The sequence below is a fragment of the Fundulus heteroclitus genome, unplaced genomic scaffold (assembly GCF_011125445.2).
Source record: "Fundulus heteroclitus isolate FHET01 unplaced genomic scaffold, MU-UCD_Fhet_4.1 scaffold_178, whole genome shotgun sequence".
Lineage (NCBI taxonomy): Eukaryota > Metazoa > Chordata > Actinopteri > Cyprinodontiformes > Fundulidae > Fundulus > Fundulus heteroclitus.
The window spans coordinates 66,242-81,872 of record NW_023396590.1 but is presented as its reverse complement, the minus strand read 5'-3'; the positions used below and the strand labels follow the sequence as shown (position 1 = coordinate 81,872).

The 15,631-nt window shown below is 42.4% G+C and overlaps 1 protein-coding gene across 5 annotated transcripts in view; it reads right to left on the bottom strand.

The window, feature by feature from the left end:
* The window catches only part of farp1 (FERM, RhoGEF (ARHGEF) and pleckstrin domain protein 1 (chondrocyte-derived)), a 71,177-nt gene extending 56,986 nt beyond the window's left edge, over window positions 1-14,191 (bottom strand). For 3 of the 5 annotated variants that reach the window (XM_036129509.1, XM_036129511.1, XM_036129512.1), the window contains exons 1-2: window positions 13,915-14,191; window positions 5,526-5,726 (exon numbers count right to left, since the gene is read on the bottom strand). In XM_036129509.1, coding sequence (XP_035985402.1) covers window positions 5,526-5,699 — 174 coding nt within the window. In that variant the 5' untranslated portion in view covers window positions 5,700-5,726; window positions 13,915-14,191. Of the gene's footprint in view, window positions 1-5,525; window positions 5,727-13,811; window positions 13,889-13,914 lie in introns of those variants that run through there. The other 2 variants (XM_036129513.1, XM_036129510.1) reach the window with 2 other exon arrangements.
* Window positions 14,192-15,631: the final 1,440 nt, after the last annotated feature.

Here is a 15,631-nt window from a genome sequence, read left to right as displayed (position 1 = left end):
AAAGAGTTGGGATAGATGGGTGTAGGGAGGTTATATGGCTCCATATGTGTTGGCTGGAAGTCTCATAAAAGGCGTCATGTTGGCAAATGGGATTTCTTAGTGAGGGGAGGTGAATGGGGGACCGGCTTATCGGAGCTCAACTGATCTCCAGGGAATCAGGAGGATTTCGTCTTAGTCAGCATAAGTCGGAGAAGGAATATGAAAGCACAATCTGTTGGTTTTAGGGGAGATGCTTGATTAAAATCTGTGAAAAACAAACAAGCTAAAAAAACAAAATGTGCAGTGTTACGCAAAGAGAAGGCGTGGAATACATTCCCACTCTGTAACCAAACCAAAGAACCAGGTCTAAAGGGATGAAAAGGTTTGCTGAGAGCTATCCTGCACGTGCATCGTCTCCACAAAGTGCAAATAAAGGCATTTAGAGTCTTTCTGAGGGGGAAATTATCCACAAATATACTCATTGCACAGTAATGCAATCTTAATTATCCGCCACGCGGGAAAATGGAAGGAAGCAAGGATAGAAGCACTAGGAAAGGAATAAAGGAAGGGGAAAGGGATGGAAGAAAGGATAAAAGGATAAAAGCACTAGGAAAGGAATAAAGGAATGGAAAAGGGAAGGAAGCAAGGATAGAAGCACTAGGAAAGGAATAAAGGAAGGGAAAAGGGAAGGAAGCAAGGATAGAAGCAATAGGAAAGGAAGAAAGGAAGGGGAAAGGGAAGGAAGAAAGGATAAAAGCACTAGGAAAATAATGAAGGAAGGAAAAAAATCACAAGGAATGAAGGAAGGCAGGAAAGAAAGGGCAAAAAAGACAAAAATTATGGAAGAAAAGAACAAGGGAGGAAATGAAGGAAGCAAGGACCCAAAGGAATTAAATGAGGTCACACAGAAGTAACGGAATGAAGGACAGATAAAAAAAAAAAGGATTAACAAGAGAAGTAACAAACGAGATACAAGAGGGACAGAGGAGGATAAAGGAACAGCAACAGAAAAAGGGAGGGAAAAAGCAAGGAAAGAAAAGCACAGAGAAGGAATCGAGGAGGACAGAAGGGAGGTGAAGGCAATGGGAGAAAGGAAGGGCACAAAGAGGGACAAGAAATAACTCTAGATAAACAAACAAAGAAGAACAAAGATGAGAGGAGATGCTCTGAATGACTTGTAGAGGTGAATTACAGAAGTGTGTTTATTGTCTCGACATTACGGAGCTGCTGTGGAGTTTTGCTCCTTAGCGCCTCCTCACAAATACGACACGAGGTGAGAAAAAACCCGACAGTAGCCACTGTCCTCCCATCTGAACCCATAGTGATACATTCATGAGTTTAAGATGACACACACACACACAGACTGACGGTAATGAAAGTAAAAGTCGTTTATAGAATGGATTGCTGCTGCTCTGCGACGCCCCGCTGAGGTCCGGAGATAACGGGCTGCTTAACGAGCTCCCCCTCCACCGAGAAAAATGCCCATTTGAGAGCCAACGCCGGTGCAAAGCTGGAGGCTTATCTCTTGATTCACACCTACGGCACAAACACACAGCACGGCGTTACGGCGGGAAAAGACAGATTAGGTGAACACAATGGGAACTTGATTTCACCGAATTCATTAAGCGCCCCAAAAAAGACCGTCATTTATTAGGCTGGGTCACTTTCTGAGCTGTGCTGCCTGCTGTTTCCAGTGGTTAATGTCATTTCACTGCAAAAACAGAACTAGAAATAAGTAAAATATTCTTCAAATGAGTGTATTTGTCCTTATTTTGAGCAGGTAAATAAGACTATTTGCCAATGGAATAAGATTTTTACACTTAAAATAAGAACAATTCATCTCCATCATCTTATTTCAAGTGCAGGATGTCTAATTATCTTATTTTAGGGGTCAAAATACTCATTCCATTGGCAGATAATCCATTTTACCTACTCAAATCAAGGATAAATACACTAACTTTAAGAAAATTTTACTTATTTTTAGATCCATTTTTGCAGTGTTTCCGGTGCTACTGCAGAGAAACAACCAACAACTGTTGCCTAAACCGTGCCACAAACTATAGAAATATGCTGTTAAACGTGAAATTAGACTCGTCTTGACAGGGATGCATCTACTGCTCGGGCATCAATAAAAAAAAAAAATGCAGATTTTCAGCTTGGCTGCCAAAAAGGCCGTCCCAACGTTCACAGATCCCATGTTTTCCCCGCCCAGTGAATGCAGCATGAGTGCGGCTAGAGCAGTGAGCATGGAAATTTCTTAAAGTGGCCTAAAGTCGCCACACTGGGCTAGCTTAGCGATGGAAGATGCCGAGAATCAACAGTACAGCAGGACCCGCCAAGCAGATCCATCATAGAGATCAGTCCAGCAATGCATGAAAAGGGAGTTTTGGGTGTTAATTAGATTGTATAAAGAGTTGAATGTAAGTCATTTAGTTCATGTGTTCAGTTAGACTGAAAAAAAAAAAAACCCCACAGGCCATCTATCTATGCTAATGACTAAAGATTGTCTCACAATTTCTTTCTCAATGTAAGATTTGACAGACCGTAGGTTTCCTGAAGTTCCCCTAAGGAACATGTGTCAAACTCAAGGCCCGCGGGCCGAATCCGGCCCGTCAAGACAATTTATCCGGCCCTGGAGCGCCGCACAAACCATATTAGGTCATAAAGTAGAGGCATATATGCTTTTAAAGTGTATTAAGAGGCTAAAACTGTGCCTCCTGTAGCGAATGTTGATTTTTTTTACTGTGTAATAGCAGCATCCTGCCACTAGATGTCAGTTTTCCCAAAACACATTAAAACAACCCAGAACTGTCCAAAAAGAGAAAAAGTGATGCAAAATGATTAGTTTAAAGTGTAATTCACCATAATATGAACTTTTATTTATTTACAGATAAACTGGGCCTACACTACTGTCATTTTTTTTGTAAATCTTTATGTGAACTGAAATGAAATTATCAAATCAAAAGTGTCATCTACACAGTTGCAACGTAATGTAGCAATGAGTTTGACACCCCTGCCCTAAGGGATCAATAAAGAAAGAAAGTATCTATCTATCTATCTATCTATCTATCTATCTTAACTAGATGAAAAAGAGTTAGCCACTTGTAATGTCTGTGTTTATAGGAAATTTACCATGACACTGCAGGGCAGCCAGACCCGCCCTAAGATCCACGTTAGAGGCCATTGAAAGGATTAGCAGGTCAGGTTTTTTTTTTAAAGACAACTGAAATTGTCAACAAAAGAGCCATCGGTGCATCTTTTAAGCTCATATATTCTGCCCTTAATTTATCAATAAATGTTTCATAGAGGCTGTTTTTCTTAATGCATGACTGGGTTGAGTTAAGGACTGGGGAATGATAAGGATTTCTCTCTCTCTCTCTCTCTGTCTTTCTGCAGAGCACCCCAGCCTTCTTGTTTTTTTTTTCTTTTTTTAAAACTGTACGAGCAAAGACATCTATTCAGGACCTCAAAACGCATTCAGAAAAAAAAAAAAATCCAGACACCAACTGCCTGCCGAACCGTCCTCTCATCCACAGACACGTCCTCAGGCAGCAGCCACATCACATTCTTGGCATTTTAGCTGAAAGCCAATTATGGCTTCCCAGACCGGCAGCTATGGAAGCTCGACAAGCCAGTGGATTCTCTCTTAATTAACGTCACAAGAGAAAAAAAAAAAAAAAGGGAACAAAAAGAAAATCCCCTTTAAATCTGCACTGATAACACAGCAGCTGGGTTTTCCAAAGGGCATGCAAACCCTCGAGCAGGACACACAGCTCGCGACGAGACGTTAAACCAGAAATTCAAGCCTCCCGCAGTTAGGAGACGACTCACCGCATCAGAGACTATTGCAGAGATACGAGAAACATTGTGCAAGGGTACTTTACATGCTCCAGCTCGATTCAAAACACACGCAAATTCTCCAATATGCAAACATGACACAGTTACGGAGTTGACTCAGACACAACGGCATGGCGGAGGGGTATGGAGGACAGGCGCTGGAGCATGTATGGAACAAATGGGTGATTTAAAATCAGATCCCTGCAGCTGGTAGACACACACGGGGTCTGACTGAGTCGGGGTCTGTAGGTGTGGTGTGTTTAAACAGGAAGCTGGCTTTGCTCCAACTTCCTGAGTATCTCCAGGAAGTGGGGATCTGAGACTGGACTCCAAAGGTGAACGGGGCATTCGCAGCAAATCGCCTTTAAACGAGAAGCCGAGACGGGGTTTTAGCAGGAAATGAAGGAAGAATATCCGCAGCCCTTTGTTTCCACAGATGTTTCTCAGGTGTGGATTTGACCGCCTCACCTCAAGAGACGAGTAGAAGAGAGAAAGCTTCAAACAAATAAACAAACAAAAAAAAAAGCAGATGGAGGGAAAGACAGGTAGGGGATTGTGCAGAAAGCACTGAACATTTTAAGGGTTTGTCACGTTGCAGCCACAAACATGCATGTAATATAGAAGGATTTCATGTTACAGACCTTCACAAAGCAGTCTGTAACATGAAACGGAGCAAATTATGCGACATTTGCAACTAAAATCTGAAAAAGAGTCGTCCCTTCGCTGCGTTTACAGCAGCGGTTGCTCTCTACCAGCTTTACACACCTAGACTGATATTTTTAGGCCTTTGTCTTTGCAAAAGTGCTCTAACTCACTCAGATTTGATGGAAAGGCTCGGTAAAAATCAGTTTTTATGTGTTCCCAGAGACTTTGAAGAGGATTTGTGTCTGGGCTTTGACTAGGCCATAATCTAAACAACAATGGGTATGAACCAGCAGGACATACCCATCACTGCAAAAAGGGAACTAAAAGTAAGTGAATTTTCTTGAAATCAGTGTATTTTTCCTTGATTAGAGCAGGTATGTAAGACTATTTGCCAATAGAATAATATTTATGCACTTAAAATAGGAACAATTCATCTCCATCATCTTATTTCAAGTGCAGGATATCAACTCTCATTCCATTGGCCAATAGTCTTATTTAGCTCCTCAAATCAAGGAAAAATACACTAATTTCAAGAAGTTTTTACTTACTTTGAGTTGCCTTTTTGCAGCGAAATCCGACCTGCCTTCAAAAACAGAACTAAAAATAAGTAAATTTTTCTTGAAATGAATGTATTTACCCTTGATTTGAACAGGTAAATAAGATTATTTGCCAATGGAATGAGTATTTTTACCCCTAAAATAAGATAATTACATATACTGCACTTGGAATAAGATGATGGAGATGAATTGTTCCTAAGTGCTAAAATCTTATTCCATTGGCAAATAGTCTTATTTACTGCTCAAATCAAGGGCAAATACGTTCATTTCAAGAAAATTTTACTTCCTTTTAGTTCTATTTTTGCAGTGATGTTCACGCTGGAGAAAAGCCTCCCCAAAGCATTTATTTATTTAGGACTACCAGAGTAAAAAAAAAATAAATAACTTCACATTTCCACTTAGCAATTCTGCACTACTTTGTGTTGCTCAATCACATAAGATCCCCTTAAAATACACTGAAGTTTGCAGGCGTGGGACACAACAACAAAAAAAAAGTGCATGACTCACTGATATCTGGAAGACTTCCTGCGTGTCGTCGAGCATCTGAACCCTTATGGAAACCTGCCGTCCCGGCGGCTGGGCTGGAGGACGCAGGCCCGGCTCCAGGGTGGACACGCCGAAGCTCTCCGGGGCGCCCAGCCTCTGCCCGGCTGTGGAGGGCCTCTCGGCTAGTTCAGACATGGCGACGGGCTTTCAACGGGAAACAGTCTGATGGAGAGAGAGGGAGAGGGAACACAAACGCAAACTTAGATCCCAAACCCTTAAAAGCCTAATTGGTTATTTAGTGGAGTTTAAACTGGCATTTCACAATGGTCAAACCACAACATACTTCAGTGAGCTTTGTCATGAACCACAGACTGGGGCAGCGCCCACAACACAGACTGACAGCTGGAGCTGGTGCAGGCGGACGTGCCTCACACCTCCCCAGACGTTCGAGCGCTCCCGGCTGCGGCAGCATGCAGGTGGGGGATCTACAGACACGGGGCCAGTCCAGACTTGAATCCAAGCCTCCAGACTGGAGATACGGTCCAGTGTGATGACACAAAGATGCTCAGACAACAACCCCCCCCCCACACACACACCTTTTTTTTCCACCGCCTCCATCCCCACAGTAGATAAAGCTCAACCCCAGGCGATAAATATGCCCTCTCTGAGGCAGCCGGTGACATCAGGGTGGAGGAATGTCTTAGAAGGCAGACTTCTGCTGGAGATCCAGGGGAGGAGGGTGGCCTCGGTTCACTGGCCTCTTAAATCTTTAAACCAATCAACCTTTCTGCACCAGCCGACTCAGCTCAAGGTACCACTTGGTTCGGTTTTTGTTGACAGCAGATGTTTACGGAAATGTCCTCGAATCCGACATGAAATCCGACTCAGTCTTTCCCGTTTTGGGTCCGGTCCGTTCGTGATACCAGAAAAATGTTCTATTAAATGAATGTCAAACGTGTCCGGGGGTTTCTTCCACAAGCTTCTCGCGGTACTTTTCTGGATTTTTGGCTCAGTCCTAACAGAACTGGTGGAACTGGGTCAGGCATCTTGCTCAAACACACCTTTTTTTTTACCTCTTTCCACAAATTTTCCACGAGAGTAATGTCAGAGTTTTGCGATGGCCACAGCAAAACACTGACTTTGCTCTATTTAACCCACTTTGCAACCAACCCAGCAACATGTTTTGGGTCACTGCCCATTCGGAGGATGCGTTTGTGTTTACGCTTTAGCTTCCAAGCTGATGCCTCTAGACCACAGGTGTCAAACTCAAGGCCCGCGGGCCGAATCTGGCCCGTCAAGGTAAATTATCCGGCCCTCAAGAGCCAAAAAAAAAAAGGCACTTCATGTCATAAAGTAGAGGCATATATCCTTTTAAAGTGTATAAAGTGGCTAAAACTGTGCCTCCTGTAAGTGTAACTCGCCCCAATATCAACTTTTTTTCCAGATAAACTGTATAAACTGGGCCTAAGAGTGCTACTTTCATGTTACTGTGCATTTTTTTTATACTTCTATGTGAACTGGAATGAAATTATGAAATGAAAAGTATCTACACGTGCAACCGGCCCTTTTAATGACTTCATGACGCCAAAGTGGCCCCATATAGAAATTAGTTTAACACCCCTGCTCTAGACGTTGCGCCAAATTTTCCACATCATGCCGTACTGCATGATGCTGCCACCACCTTACTTCACAGTCGGGATGGTGCACTGAAGCTTGCAAGCTTCCCCATTTTGTCCTCCAAACATGACAACAGTCATTATGGTTTCATCAGATCACAGGACATTTTCTCCAAACATTAAGCTATTTGTCCCTGAGCGCATTTGGAAAACACCAATCTGCCGTTGTGTGTTGCTTTTTTTTTTTTTTTTTTTTTTTATCTCTGCTGCGTCTCTTTAAACAGTAAATATCTGCCTTCGCCTATATACAGAGTTTTAAATATTTACAGCGAGCAAGTTGAGATGAACGACATCAAAGCGTGAATGGGATCATGCAGCTGAGGACGGAGTACCGGCAACTTAAAACAAGAAGAAAAAAAAGGGAAGGATAAAAACTCAAACAACAAAAATCTCCTTTAAATCTTTAACTGATGCTCTAACGGCATAAAAAGCCGCTTTTGAGGCCGTGAGTCAACTTAAAAGCCCTCCAGGCAGCTTTATAACGGTACGGCAACCACAAACAGACAACATCAAGGGATGAGAAAACAAAGTGGATCTGGATGAACGAATCAAAGCAGGAGTTGCCCAACAGTGGCATTAATTCATGTCAGGCACCAAGAATTTAACCTCGTTTCTGTCTATTGTTTTTCTTTTTTCCACATAAGCACAAGATGTGATTATCTAAACATTTGTTATGAGGTAAAAAAAAAAAAAGCACCTTTCATCTAGTTTCCACCTTTTTTCTCCTCTCTTCGTTGCTTAGTTTTAGCACCAAATACTGTTCAATACTGTGCAATAATGTTTCTATAGATTCGAAAGAAGAATTTGATGAAAATAAACAGAAATTAGATTGCCATGGTAAAATAACCCTGTGCAAAAATGCAAATCAGATTTATCCAGAAAACAAAAAAGCAGCATTGATCCCTACTGCTGGGAAAATAATGTAATATATTGTTTACTGTTGTTTTGACTTTTGACGCAGATTTAAAAAAAAGAAAGAAGTGAAAACATTTGCTTTTTTGGACATAAATGTGCTTATTGTGCAGAATATTACATGTTCCCTGTGTGCGGCTCAGACCGACCTCCATCAGAACCGTTTATCTGATCCGAACATCTTGCGTAGATTTCACACTGCAAATACGGATCTAAAAATAAGTAAAATGCTCTTAAAGTTAGTGTATTTATCCTTGATTTGAGCAGGTAAATAATATTATCTGCCAATGGAATGAGTATTTTGACCCCTAAAATAAGATATTTAGACATCCTGCACTTGAAATAAGATGATGGAGATGAGTTGTTCCTATTTTAAGTGCAAACATCTTATTCCATTGGCAAATCACCTTATTTACCTGCTCAAATCAAGGACAAATGCATTAATTTTAAAGAATATTTTACTTATTTCTAGTTCCGTTTTTGCAGTGCAGAAGTGGTTCCGGTACGATCACCGCTACTACGGCTGTGAAAAAGGATCCGATTGGTGCGTTGGAGAACGGCACATTATGGTTCCTTCTTATTTGTGACTGTTTAAAATGCGTTTGACTCCATGAAAAACTAACAGAGTGTCCAGGGAGAGGGCTGCAAAGTGGACAAAAATCCTAAAAGGAGGATGTCCAGCTATCAGTTTGTGACCGTACGCTCAAGTGGACTTTGGTAATTTAGCGGGACGGTCGGTGATCCGAAAGTGCACCAGGAAGTCCACATCTGACTGGCTTAAAATGGAAACCTGACTTAGATGAATTAAAACTCCAAATTCCTTAACTCTGATGTAAAAGACTCATTGTCATCAACGCTTAAAAGGCAGCAGAACCACATATTCAGACTGGGAGCAATTACTTTTCACCCAGGTTTAGGTCGTTTATCCTTTGGTCATTAAACTGCTTTCTTTTAGTCAACTTAAGTCAAAAAACATTACAGCATTTACACTGATAACACCCTTCTGCAATGTGACCCACTTTTCGTTAATAATTTATCCTCTACCATTCACCTGTTTGCTCACCGTTAAGGTAATCCAGGTGTAAAAGACACAAAATAAAAGGTCCCAATCCTTCCCTAATCCCTCCGCCTGCACAGACAGGTTGTTACCTCTGCTCACCTCCATGACAAAAAAAAGCCTGAACTGGAAACCGGAGCCGGGCCAAGGAAGTGACCCAACTATAAAAGGGAGCTGACATTCAGGTTACTCATTACACCTGTGGGAACACTGGCTCGCCATTGTGCGCCACTTCCCCACGCCGCTGCAGTGAAAGGTTATCAGCGCTTCAGTATAGTCACTGATACAGGTGATGGGCATATCCTGCTCCTGAAACCAGCCTAAATCTCTTACAGCCGCCCAACTTTACGGCCCCAATTTACTTTATAACCAAACACGCGGGTGTCGATAATCCCCACAAACACAAATATCACATTCAGGGTTGATCTGACGGAGCCGGCGGGGCAGCAAAAGCAGCACAGTGTCTTCCGGAGTGTTTTTCCATCACAAACGAGCCCATAAAACGTTGTCTGTGCTGATTTAAGACTTTGGGATCAGCGTCACCGGCAATTAAATCCAGAGAGGGAAAATCGGGAGGTTTCTTCATCGCCCTCTCTCTCTCTCGCTTCACTAGGAGCTGGAAGGCTTTTTCCTTGGAGCTGGTTGTGCAAGGCTGGAATACAGAGTGAGCCGCTCACACAGCAGGCACAAAGGAAGGCACTGTGGGAGCGTCCAGCAGCGGGGCTTTAACTCACCAAGGCCTCCAGAGATGCCTTTCAATTGGGGTTCGCCCCAAAGTTTCCCAAGAGATGGCAACTGGGAAGCAAGAGCCTGGGAATCGGAGGAGAGACGTCAGTTTGCAGGGAGAGTTTATGTCAGGCAGGCGTCGAGGTTACTAATCTGGATGTAATCCTTTTCTAATTGGAAGTTAGCAGCTACGAATCTGATCACATTCTTTGGCAACTTGTTTTTAATTTTAAAATCATAATTTGATCACATCTCCTTTGTATTTGACACCATTGCCTTTTATGGCTGGGGTCAAACATTTACAGTGTCTTTCCAGAATCTTCTCACAAGAGTTTGCCGGGATATTGGACCCATTGTTACTGACAGAACCGACGTATTTGGGTCAGGTTTGTAGGCCGCCTGTTCACTCAAACCCTCTCAGCTCTGTCCACTACTTTTCTATGGGACAGAGATCAGAGCTTTGTTATGGCCGTCCTAAAACATTGACTTTGTAGTCCTTAAGTCACTTTCTAACTAATTTGGTAGTATGTTTTGGGTCGTCGTCTGTTTGGAAAACCTATTCAGGCCTAAAGCTTTACTTTCCAGTTGATTTATTGAGATGTCGTTTCAATATTTCCACCTAATGTTCTTTTCACAAGACGTTATTGATTTTGTAACATGCACAAGTCCCTCCTGCAGTAAAACATCCCCACAACAACTTGGGTAACTTTCCTTTCCCTTTTCCCTCTGAACGTAACAATGGTCATTTTTGGTCAAACACTTCCAGACTGCAGGACATTTCTCCAAAAAATATAAGTATTTGTGCCTCAATTGAAATCTGAAATCTGGTGTTTTTTGTTGCTTTTGGAGCCTCAGTTTATTTTAGCACAGGACTCGTTTCTCTGTGGTTAATGACACTTGTACCACTCTATTCACAAGGTTTTTTGATTTTATTTAAGGATACATCTGCACATTTTGCACCATAAACCATTCATCTCTGGAACATATGTCTCATCTCCTGAATAGTAAGATGTCTGGTCATTCCATACTTACACTCGGCAATAATTATTAATTATTAAGTTGACAGTTTAAAGAGTTAAATAATAATGGGCATTAAATGTAACATATTTTATATTGGAATTGTTTTATGTTACTTAAAAGCTTGCTGTGGTTTTGGCCCCTCTTTGAACAGCCATTAGCTTCAGCCTTCAGGACAAACTAATCTGGATTTAAACAAAATGAAGAACCCTAGAGAAAGATACCGACAACTAATAATCATTCTACAAAGAGCCCAATAAAAAAAAATTAAAACTACTCCTTTAACCCCGCTGACATTATTAAGATTAGATTTACTTTAACATTGAAAAGACTGAATGCTAACATCATAGCTATTGGCTAGCTTGCAAGGATGGTTCTAATTTCTGTCTCATCCAATCTGAGGTCATGAAAGAATTTTATGCATTTTATCAATTATTCTACAAAACCCAATAAAAACATCCAAGCTACTACTTTAACCATGTTGACATTATTGAGATTAAATTTACTTTAAGACTGAAGAGGCTGAATGCTAACACCGCATAGCAGGTAGCTAGCTACCGAGGATGGTTCTAATTTCTGTCTCATCCAATACATTTTACTACATCATATAAGATACTGACAACTCATAACCATCCTACAAAACCCAATAAAAACATCCAAGCTACTGGTTAAAACACATTGACATTATTGAGATAAAATTTACTTTAACACTGAAGAGGCTGAATGCTAACACTACATAGCAGGTAGCTAGCAAGCTAGGATTTTATGACTTCATGTAAGATACTGAGAACTAGTAACCTATTCACAGACACCTACTTTAGAAACAGTAATGGTGCCTTTAAGACAGTCTAAAATGTCAACAGAAAAAACTTGGAAAAAGGAAAATAATCTCTACTTGCTTATTAACCATTCTTCGTGGTTAATTTTTCTCAAATGTATGTGTCCTGCTTTCTGTATTTTGCTTTAATGTCTTCTGGTTTCTTTACAGCAGAAATTGACTAACCATAATGCTTAAATGTTTTAGATTTGAGGCATTTTCTAAATTTTCAGAGGATTTCTTTTCAGACCTTCCTACATTTATAGTTACATTTTGGATCTCAAAATAACAGAACATTCTACGTTTAATTGTCGAAAGGAGCTGTGTCCTCGTCTTGTAGTAGCAAAAACCTTGTGGAGGTTTTATTGCTGACTTTGTCTTGGATGACTCCATTATGTTACAAGCCGACAAAGGCCAGCAGCGGAGAGATCAAGGCCACAACACAGTCAGCACACATGCTACACCCAGGCGCTTGAGAGACCAATGGCTGCACCCGACACAACGTTTTATCAAGGTGACACCCTCCTCTCCTCGCTGAAAGGGTAATTTAACTGCTCTACAGCCCTATGGAGAGCCTCCAGACATCAACACCAATTGCACTACGAGATATTGATTATAAAACAGACAGAGGGGATGTAAAGTAATTGAGCAGGCCATGTTACAGCATGCTCCACCAACCATGTGCAAAAAAAAAAAAAAAAAAGTGAGTGCTGCCTCTCCGGTGACCCTGTGCTCTGACCCCACTCAGGAGGGGGAGGAACGGTGCAAAAACAGGGGGAAACCACTGAGCGAAAGCTGGTGGTGACACTTGAAAAAGGGTGGAGGGGTGAGCACAGTGCTTGCTTTGTCAGGCTGAAATAAAACAGATCCAACCCAGGGAGAGAGGCACATGCAAAGAAGTTCAGAGTACAGTAGGCAGCGCGCGAGCCGCAGAATGTAGGTTAGCAGAGTAATCCTTTAGGCCACAGCAAAGATGTCAGTGGGTTACAGTAAGGCAACCTGTGTGTGCCGCTGGAGATTAATGTGCGTGGTGTTTGACCGTGATAAGCTCCTGCTTGCAGGAAAACAGAGGAAAGGCTAAAAACAAACAAATAAAACTGACTAATAATGCCCTCTGCAAAAAGCATGTGCAGCAGCCAGTAGAGGGAAATGTTTACCTCCTCTGACCTTTTTAGGATTCACTATTAAAAATATTAGTTATTTAATCAAGGAATATTTAAATACTTATCTCCAGTATTTAGAAAAAAAGGATCCCCTACTCATGACACTTCCACCTCTGTGCTTCCTGTAGGCTCTGCTATGGTTCATGCTAAACGTCTCAGTTCAGGTGTGCAAATTTTTCACTCATCTGTCCAAAGTACACAGTATTTATAAAGTCTGAGGACTTTGCATGGTGCAAATATTTCCTCCCATAAATGTTAGACTTGTGAAGTCCTGCCGCAGGTCTCATGATGACATTTAAGGGTTTTTGGGGACTTCTTTTAGCATCTTGCGGTCTGTTTTCAGAGTGAACTTGTTCGGACACCGCAGACCTGGACATGTTACTGATTGTTTAAGATGTCCTCTGCTTTTTGACCATTGTCTGTACAGTTTGACGGCTGATTTAAACTTATTTTAAACCCCTTTAACAGATTTATAAGCTACAACAATCTCTCTGAAGGATCAATAGCCAGGAGCACCAATGTGTGAGGTTTAATTAGGACAAACCTTCAACATGCCGAGTTATGACGCTCTAACCACGAGCTCCTGCTGTTATGTGCAAGTTTAAGTAGGAATAAATGTCCTCGGTCATTTAGTTAGAATTCTTATGTTTATTTTTTTATGAACTAGTCTGTATTGTTAAACAGATAATTGAAGAATCCAAATATGCAATAATCAAGGTTTTTAATGGGGTGTGCTAATACAGCTGGACTAAAACGCCTCACCAGAACTGCAGATGAACAGAAAACCCCAGTAGAAGAATATGGTTGCCTGTTATTAAGCTTACCGAGGCTCAGCTGGACCCCCTAAAGCTCAACAGATTAAGAAAATAACCAGGCTGCCCTGCAACAGGACCGTCCCTAAACTACCATGAACCAAAAACAGCCCATTTACGCACAGACCTGCCTGCAGGAGCCCTCTAAACCACCGCCAAATCGCGTCCTGCAAGAACCAGGGAGGCTTCATGGAACCACGCTCACTGATCCGGGATGCCGTCCTCCTTACCCCGTCTTCCTCCTGCGGGATCCACACGCTGCCCACCAGAAAACGAGCCGCCTTTTAAATCCTCTCCACGGCACACGGAGAAATCCCGGTCCACCTCGGTACCTCGGCGTCGTCCGCGCAGATGGACCGCTCCCTCTCAGGTGGGACGTGGATTCTGAGCCGCGGCCATCGGAACTAATGCGGCCCCGGCCGCGGATCAGGCTTTCTACCAGAACAATGAGGAGCTGCACACCGCCTCCAGCGCTGACGCTGGTGGGGCTGGTGGAGGTGGCGCGGCCCGGAGACAGAGGAGAGGAGCCAGGCGCAGCGAAACAGCGACGCGTCCTGGTTGGTTTAAGTACTTAGCGTCTCTAGGAGCAGAAATATTGGGTTAGTTTCCTGCCAAAAGGTTGCACACAAACAAAACTTGTTTTACAAACTGTCTTCAAACGTTGAGAGGCTGTTTTGTGCAAGCAGAGACCATTTTGTACTCTGGGATAATTTATAAATGATATTTTGAGTGCAATGTTGGAGGACAGTTTGTAAAACAAGTTTTATTTGTGTGCAACGTTGTGTCAGGAAACTAATCCCGTACAGAAAACTTGAATTTAGTCTCTCCAGGTGCTACATAGATATCTTTATAGGGCTTGGGATCCGCGTTGCATTGTGGGACGTGGCGGCCATGTTGATGGCTACGCGACGGGTAACATAGCACTGACATAACGTTGTTGAACGAAGACATGTAGTGGTAGAATAGATAGAAAAAATATGTTAAAATCCCGAAAAGGATCTGGAATTTACCGGGACACATTAAATAGAGAAGTTAGGGACCGATATGTTGATAAAATCAGCATTAATAATAATTTGGATCCATATGAAGTTTCAAACAATGAGTGGAGCGCCGACGACGACTTGTTGCCACTGTTTTGCATATCAGACGTCTTCGGCTACCTAGTTTGTGGTGTGAGCGCCTATACTTCAGAACAGTTCCAAAGCTACAAGTCCTTGGAGTCTCATGTGCAGTTCACGAATGGATGGGTTCAGGAGCTGCAGATCATAAAGCCAGCAAACAGTGGGAACACAGTAATTCGTACAAAGGTAAGCTGTGCTCAGACGGGCTCTGGCACCTGCTAACCGTTAGTGCTAACAACCACTCACGCATGTAATGTACTTTTAACTAGCTGCTATGTGTTTCAAAGGTTTAGTTAGTAACGTTAACTGCCAATCCGTTTTTCACGTCTTTGAGCCTATATGAACCGTCTCTGGGCGCGCATACATGCATGTATGTGGTGTCGCGGTTGAAGGAAAGAAACAATGTAGGCTATAAAATAAAACCGTGCATCTTTAACTTACCAGAATGAAAATGCAGGGAACACACTCTCATTGACATCGGGATACTGTGGAAAGTTATGTTCGGTCGTCTTAAAGCCGCGATCCAAGCGAGCCGACGACTCCGTGGTTGCGCCTCCAAGCAGGAAAGCGGTGGAAAATTAACCCATTTTCTATGTTTTTCCCATGGCGATCATGTGTTGCGCTGTTACAGCCCACAATACAGCAACGGTTTACCATGGTTGAAATCAAGTTAAGGTGAAATTAATCAAATTAAAACACGGCTGAGAGGGAGTACAGTACGCGGTAGTCATAGGCAGTAGTCTGAGTAGCGGTAAAGGAAGCCATCAACTTGGCGGCCACGCAAAGTGCTTTCGTCATGACGCCCAAGCCCTATATTCTCTTTGAG